This window comes from Nansenia antarctica (genome assembly GCF_963989245.1).
Source record: "Nansenia antarctica genome assembly, chromosome: 5".
Classification (NCBI taxonomy): Eukaryota; Metazoa; Chordata; class Actinopteri; order Argentiniformes; family Microstomatidae; genus Nansenia; species Nansenia antarctica.
This window is the reverse complement of record NC_137690.1, coordinates 264,541-272,040: the sequence shown is the minus strand read 5'-3', so window position 1 is coordinate 272,040 and position 7,500 is coordinate 264,541. Positions and strand designations below refer to the sequence as shown.

Here is a 7,500-nt window from a genome sequence, read left to right as displayed (position 1 = left end):
CAGGTCCCACCTGGCCTCCTTCACTATGAAGCTGAAGGAGAGGTTTCACTCTCCTAAGATGAAGAGGTCCTCCAAGACCCCCAGACCCCCCCCAGCCCCGACCCCACCCCCACACACCTTCACCACAGAGGAGCCTCCCAACAAGGTGGGTGGGAGTGTGTGTGTGTGTGTGTGTGTGGCCTGACTGCCTGTCTGTCTGCCTGTCTGTCTGTCTGACCTCTCTGCCTGTCTGCCTGTCTGTCTGTCTGCCTGTCTGTCTGTCTGTCTGTCTGCCTGTCTGCCTGTCTGCCTGTCTGTCTGTCTGTCTGTCTGTCTGTCTGCCTGTCTGCCTGTCTGTCTGACCTCTCTGCCTGTCTGCCTGCCTGTCTGCCTGTCTGTCTGTCTGCCTGTCTGTCTGTCTGCCTGTCTGTCTGTCTGTCTGTCTGCCTGTCTGTCTGCCTGTCTGTCTGTCTGCCTGTCTGTCTGTCTGTCTGTCTGCCTGTCTGTCTGCCTGTCTGTCTGTCTGCCTGTCTGTCTGCCTGTCTGTCTGCCTGTCTGTCTGCCTGTCTGTCTGCCTGTCTGTCTGCCTGTCTGCCTGTCTGTCTGCCTGTCTGCCTGTCTGACCTCTCTGCCTGTCTGTGTGTCTGTCTGACTGTCTGTCTGTGTGTCTGTCTGACTGTCTGTCTGTGTGTCTGTCTGACTGTCTGTGTGTCTGTCTGCCTGCCTGCCTGTCTGCCTGTCTGTGTGTGTGTGTGTGTGTGTGTGTGTGTGTGTGTGTGTGTGTAGGAGAAGGAGGTGGTCTCTGATGTGTGTGTGTGTGTGTGTGTGTGTGTGTGTGTGTGTGTGTGTGTGTGTAGGAGAAGGAGGTGGTCTCTGCTCTGAGGTATTTTAAGACGCTGGTGGATAAGAAGGTTGTGGAGCTGCTGCCAGGCTCCGCCTCCAAGGTGCTGGAGGCCGTCCTCCCATTGGTCCAGCTAGAGGCCCGCCTACAGCACAGGTCTGTCTGTCTGTCTGCCTGTCTGTCTGTCTGTCTGCCTGTCTGCCTGTCTGTCTGTCTGCCTGCCGGTCTGGCTGTCTGTCTGCCTGTCTGCCTGTCTGCCTGTCTGTCTGTCTGCATGCCTGTCTGACCTGTCTGTCTGCCTGTCTGCCTGTCTGTCTGTTTGCCTATCTGTCTGTCTGTCTGCCTGTCTGTCTGCCTGTCTGTCTGCCTGTCTGCCTGTCTGTCTGTCTGTCTGCCTGTCTGCCTGTCTGCCTGTCTGCCTGTCTGTCTGTCTGTCTGTCTGTCTGTCTGTTTGCCTATCTGTCTGTCTGCCTGCCTGTCTGTCTGCCTGTCTGCCTGTCTGTCTGTCTGTCTGTCTGTCTGCATGCCTGTCTGACCTGTCTGTCTGACCTGTCTGTCTGCCTGCCTGCCTGTTTGTCTGTCTGTCTGCCTGTCTGTGTGTCTGTCTGCCTGTCTGTCTGCCTGCCTGTCTGCCTGTCTGCCTGCCTGTCTGCCTGCCTGTCTGACCTGTCTGTCTGCCTGCCTGTCTGTCTGTCTGCCTGTATGACTGTCTCTGTGTCTGTCTGCCTGTCTGTGTCTGTCTGCCTGTCTGTCTGTCTGTCTGCCTGTCTGTCTGTCTGTCTGTCTGCCTGTCTGTGTGTCTGCTTGTCTGCCTGTCTGTCTGTCTGCCTGACTGTCTGTCTGTCTGACCTGCCTGTCTGTCTGTCTGCCTGTCTGTCTGTCTGTCTGTCTGTCTGTCTGTCTGACCTGTCTGTCTGTCTGTGTGTCTGTCTGTCTGTGTGTCTGTCTGTCTGTCAGACTGTCTGCCTGTCTGCCTGTCTGTGTGTGTGTGTGTGTGTGTGTGTGTGTGTGTATGTGTGTCTGTCTGTCTGTCTGCCTGTTTGTCTGCCTGTCTGTGTGTCTGTCTGCCTGTCTTTCTTTATGTCTGTCTCTACCAGAGTCTGTCTGTCTGTCTGACCTGTCTGTCTGTCTGCCTCTGTGTGTGTGTGTGTGTGTGTGTGTGTGTGTGTGTGTGTGTGTGTGTGTGTGTGTGTGTGTGTGTGTGTGTAGCAGGTCAGTGGGCTCCTGTCTGCAGCGTGTCTACCAGAGTCTGGCCGAGCTGATTGGCTGGTCTGATCACGTGTTACTGGAGGGCGTCAACCTGGACGACAAGGAAACCATGGTAACCGTCACCACGGTGATCAAGGCTGTTCTGGACGGTGTCAAGGTAACGTCAACATCCCATAATACCCCCTGAGAACACGACGGGTGCATTCAGAGCAGACTGCTTTCAACACCATAGACCCCTAACCCGCTCTGAACTCCTGAAAAATGCCTTTTACAATGAATGTCTAAGTGAAAAGAAGCAAACCTAACCTCTAAATTGTACAAAGTTAAACATGACACATTTCATCACATTTTAAAGCAAGATTCATTTTTGTTTTTAACTTTTTACAGTTTCAAAATAATAAAACAAGGAAAAAGGCCTCGTGCAAAAGTTTGGGAACCCTGTCAACTAGGGTTGCCCTCAGGAAACTATCTAACTAACTACTACAGCTTGCAAACGCTTCCTGTAGCCAGTTTAGAGTCTTTCAATTCTTGTTTTGGGGATTTTTCCCCATTCTTCCTGGCAGAACACCTCTAGCTCAGAAATATTCTTCGGCCTTCTTGCGTGCACGGCATGTTTGAGATCTCTCCACAGATTGTCAATAATATTCAAGTCTGGGGACTGAGATGGCCATTCCAAAACCTTCATCCGTCTTTCCTGGAGGTACTTCATGGTTGATTTTGAGGTACGCTTCGGGTCATTGTCTTGCTGGAATACCCAACCTCTCTTCAACTTCAATTTCTGGACTGACCTTCGAACATTAGCCTCTAGAATGTTTTGATATTTGGTATCTTTTGCCACCCGCATAATATTGCCTGTGGCCCCAGCTGCTACACGACCCCAAAGCATAATGGATCCACCTCCATGCTTAACACGGTGTTCTTCTCTACAAATTATTCTTCCTATTTTTTCTCCAAACCTTCTTTGGTTGTGGCCAAAAAGTTAAATGTTGGTTTCGTCAGTCCAAAGCACATTGTTCCAATAGGCTTCAGGTTTCTCAAGGTTTTCTTTTGCATCCTTCAGACGCCTTTAGTGTTGAGGTCGTAGGAAAGGCTTCTTTCTGGCAACTCTGCCATGTAGGTCTTTGTTGTTTAAGGTACGCTGCATTGTTGTGAACAACTAGACCGGTGTCTTCTACTCTGTTTTGCAGCTCTTCTGCAGTGATGTGTGGGTTAGGGTTAGGGTTAGGGACCGGGTTAGGGTTAGGGTTAGGGACCAGCTCTTCTGCAGTGATGTGTGGGTTAGGGTTAGGGCTGTGGCTTCTTCTGAGCATCACCAGATCTCGGGCCATTCTATCAGCCAATCACACGCCTCAGAGCCATTCTATCAGCCAATCACACGCCTCAGAGCCATTCTATCTGAACATTCTATCAGCCAATCACACGCCTCAGAGTCATTCTATCTGAACATGTTCTTGGTCTTCCAGATCTGCCTTGACTTCAGTTGTTCCATTTATTTTCAATTTTCTGATGATGTTTCTGACAGTGGCAATGTGTAGTTTTAAACATTGCAAGAGTTTTTTGTAACCTTCTCCTTGATGGTGGAAGTAAACTATCTTGATTCTGACATCCTTGGACAACTGAGGAACCCAGGAGGTTTTTAACACCAGACACAACAGCCACTGCAGTCGAATACTTAAGAAGGCATGGAGTTACTTCAGAATATATAGTTCAACCCTGGAATTATATTCACCTGACTCATTGAAGCCCTAACGAGTGAATCACCTTGGTCTGGGCCTTAGTAGTCATCTTCTCAAAAGGTAACAAAGAATAATCCAAAAGGGTTCCCAAACGTTTGCACAGGGCCCTTTTCCTTTTTTTATCATTTAAAAACTCGAAACTACGAACGCAGCCAGTCACATCTCAGCTCTCAGGTGTCAGGGTTAACTCAGTTGTTTCCTGAAACGTGATTGGCTGTCCAGTGTTGACTCTGAGGCATGTGATTGGCTGTCCAGTGTTGACTCTGAGGCGTGTGATTGGCTGTCCAGTGTTGACTCTGAGGCGTGTGATTGGCTGTCCAGTGTTGACTGAGGTGTGTGATTGGCTGTCCAGTGTTGACTGAGGTGTGTGATTGGCTGTCCAGTGTTGACTCTGAGGCGTGTGATTGGCTGTCCAGTGTTGACTGAGGTGTGTGATTGGCTGTCCAGTATTGACTCTGAGGCGTGTGATTGGCTGTCCAGTGTTGACTCTGAGGCGTGTGATTGGCTGTCCAGTGTTGACTCTGAGGCGTGTGATTGGCTGTCCAGTATTGACTCTGAGGCATGTGATTGGCTGTCCAGTGTTGACTCTGAGGCGTGTGATTGGCTGTCCAGTGTTGACTCTGAGGCGTGTGATTGGCTGTCCAGTGTTGACTCTGAGGCATGTGATTGGCTGTCCAGTGTTGACTCTGAGGCGTGTGATTGGCTGTCCAGTGTTGACTCTGAGGTGTGTGATTGGCTGTCCAGTGTTGACTCTGAGGCGTGTGATTGGCTACAGGAGCTGGTGAGACTGACTGCAGAGAAGCGCGAACATCCGTCACCAACAACCCCAACCAGGTCAGACACACACACACACACACACACACACACACACACACACACACACTCACACACATACTAACACAACCATCCTACACATACAATACTAACACAGAAGATGTTTCAGATGAGGGTTAACAGATACAACAGCATTACTGTAACACAAGGTTAGGGCTATCTACTCTAAGGTACATTACTGTAACACAGGGTTAGGGCTAGGCTAGTGATAGCAGCAGATATGGCTAACTGTTGAGCCTTTCTCTGGGACGGCCTGTGTCTCCAGCACTGTGGAACTGCCTGGTCAGGAGGAGGAGGAGGAGAAACAGAAGGAGGAGAAACAGAAGGAGGAGGAGGAGGAGGAGAAAGATGAAGGTGTGAAGGAGACATCAGCTTCCGTCCAGTCTGCTGAGGAAGAGGAGGAAGAGGAGGAGGCTCCACCCAAACCCCCCCTCCCCGGAGCCAAGATGGCCGACCTCAGGTCTCACTCTCACCTGTCTCCCTCTCCTCCTCTCACCTGTCTCCCTCTCACCTGTCTCCCTCTCACCTGTCTCACTCTCACCTGTCTCCCTCTCACCTGTCTCCCTCTCACCTGTCTCCCTCTCACCTGTCTCACTCTCACCTGTCTCACTCTCCTCCTCTCACCTGTCTCCCTCTCACCTGTCTCCCTCTCCTCCTCTCACCTGTCTCACTCTCATCTGTCTCACTCTCACCTGTCTCACTCTGACATGTCTCACTCTCACCTGTCTCAATCTCACCAGTCTCCCTCTCACCTGTCTCACTCTCCTCTCACCTGTCTCACTCTCCTCTCACCTGTCTCACTCTCACCTGTCTCACTCTCACCTGTCTCACTCTCACCTGTCTCCCCCTCCTCCTACCTGTCTCTCTCAGCCCTCCAGCTCTGCCTCCTAAGAAGCGTCAGGCCTCCCCCTGCAGACCAGAACACAGGAACCAGGTACACACACACACACACACACACACTCACACTCACACTCACACTCACACTCACACTCACACTCACACTCACACTCACACTCACACACACACACTCACACACACCCTGGCTCATGGTGGCCTGTGATTGGCAGGACTGTGAGCGTGTGCAGCGGAGGTTTTCCGGGGGCAGCCAATCGTGTGGGGGGGAGTCTCCTTGTCTGTCTCCTAGCAACAGCCTGGCCGAGCTCAGCCAATCAGAGGGACAGCTGGACGCGCTGGACAGCGGACAGTGTTCACGCAACACCAGCTGTGAGACTCTGGGTGAGACACACACACACACACACACACTCATAGTACGCTATTATGTCTCCATCAACAACTTTGTGTCCGACCAAATTAAAATGACACGTGGGGTTCCCCAAGGGTCAATACTTGGCCCCCTTCTATTCAATCTCTCCATGCTTCCATTGGGACACAACATAAATCCCACCCTCCCTCCCCTCCCTCCCCTCCCACCCCTCCCTCCCCTCCCTTCCCTTCCCTCCCCTCCCCTCCCTCCCCTCCCCTCCCCTCCCTCCCCTCCCTTCCCTCCCCTCCCCTCCCCTCCCTCCCCTCCCTTCCCTCCCTCCCCTCCCCTCCCTCCCCTCCCTCCCCTCCCTTCCCCCACCCCTCCCTCCCCTCCCTTCCCCCACCCCTCCCTCCCCTCCCTTCGCCCACCCCTCCCTCCCCTCCCTTCCCCCACCCCTCCCTCCCCTCCCTTCCCCCACCCCTCCCTCCCCTCCCTTCCCCCACCCCTCCCTCCCCTTGTCTCGTGTCCCCCCCCCATCTCCCCCTCTTTTTGTAATCTTGTAATCTTGTTTTTTATTGTAAAGCGCTTTGAGTTGCGTTAATGTACGAAAGGCGCTATATAAATAAAGTTTCACTTCACATACAAATCACAAATCACAAAACAGGCCCAAACCCTACAAATATTAAAATCTAGTTTTGCAGCAGTTATGATTAAACACAAACCCCCCCTCCTCCTCCCTCCCCAGACCAGTACGACCCAGACTACGACTTCCTGCTCCAGGACCTGTCCAGGGGGGAGGGGCCTAACCCTGGCCCCTCCCCCCCCCGCGTGGCCACGCCCCCTGCCCTGCCGGAGAAGAAGAAGCGCCGCAGCCATGACGACAGCAGAGGAGATCGCCTGACCCTGGACCGCCGTCCGTCCTTCTACGACAACATGACGGAGGAGGAGGAGTCTGAGGCCACGCCCCCCACCCCCCCCTTCCCCCTGCTGACGGGCGGCTGGGGGTCAGAGTTCAGCCCCGGGCCAGACCACGCCCCCCCCGACCCTCAGAGCCCGCCCCCGCTGCCAGAGAAGAAGAGTCGCCACAGTGAGTGACCCCTAACCCTGACCCCTAACTCTGACCCTGACCCCTAACTCTGACCCTGACCCCTAACTCTGACCCTGACCCCTAACTCTGACACTGACCCTGACCCTGACCTCTAACCTCTGTGTGTGTGTGTGTGTGTGCGCGTGTGTGTGTGCGCGTGTGTGTGTGCGTGTGTGTGTGTGTGCGTGTGCGTGTGCGTGTGTGTAGTCCAGGCCTACATGGCGTACGTAGAGGACTACTCCTCGCCGCTCCCCTGGCTGTTCTACCAGACGGCCCAGAGCAGCTCCGTCTACGAGCAGCGCCACCGCGCCCTGCAGGAGACCTACGGCTTCACCGAGCCCCTCCCCCCCCCCACCCCCGCCCTGCCACCCCCCGCCCTGCCGCCCAAACAGAGACAGCTGGTGAGTCACACGTTTACATTTAACACACACACACACGTTCACATTTACCTGTTTGGCATTTATCAGACGCCTTATTCCAAAGCGACTTACAACAGATACATTTGACTAAGCAAGTGAATCATCAATCCACCAGTCGTAGCAGGAAGAGTAATCTAGCTCAGGCCCGGGGCCACTGGCAGTGATAGAAGGAGAAACAATACAAGGGGGAG

The 7,500-nt window shown here is 53.3% G+C and overlaps 1 protein-coding gene across 1 annotated transcript in view; it reads left to right on the top strand.

Moving 5' to 3' along the window:
* Positions 1-7,500, top strand: part of rapgef1a (Rap guanine nucleotide exchange factor (GEF) 1a) — a gene marked incomplete at its 5' end in the record, with an annotated part of 32,366 nt that overhangs the window by 2,712 nt on the left and 22,154 nt on the right. The window contains 10 exons of the mRNA XM_080532867.1: positions 4-145; positions 2,067-2,186; positions 3,217-3,226; positions 4,182-4,599; positions 4,865-5,059; positions 5,470-5,533; positions 5,667-5,835; positions 6,549-6,716; positions 6,813-6,890; positions 7,098-7,291. Coding sequence (XP_080388993.1) covers positions 4-145; positions 2,067-2,186; positions 3,217-3,226; positions 4,182-4,599; positions 4,865-5,059; positions 5,470-5,533; positions 5,667-5,835; positions 6,549-6,716; positions 6,813-6,890; positions 7,098-7,291 — 1,558 coding nt within the window. The remainder of the gene's footprint in view (positions 1-3; positions 146-2,066; positions 2,187-3,216; positions 3,227-4,181; positions 4,600-4,864; positions 5,060-5,469; positions 5,534-5,666; positions 5,836-6,548; positions 6,717-6,812; positions 6,891-7,097; positions 7,292-7,500) is intronic.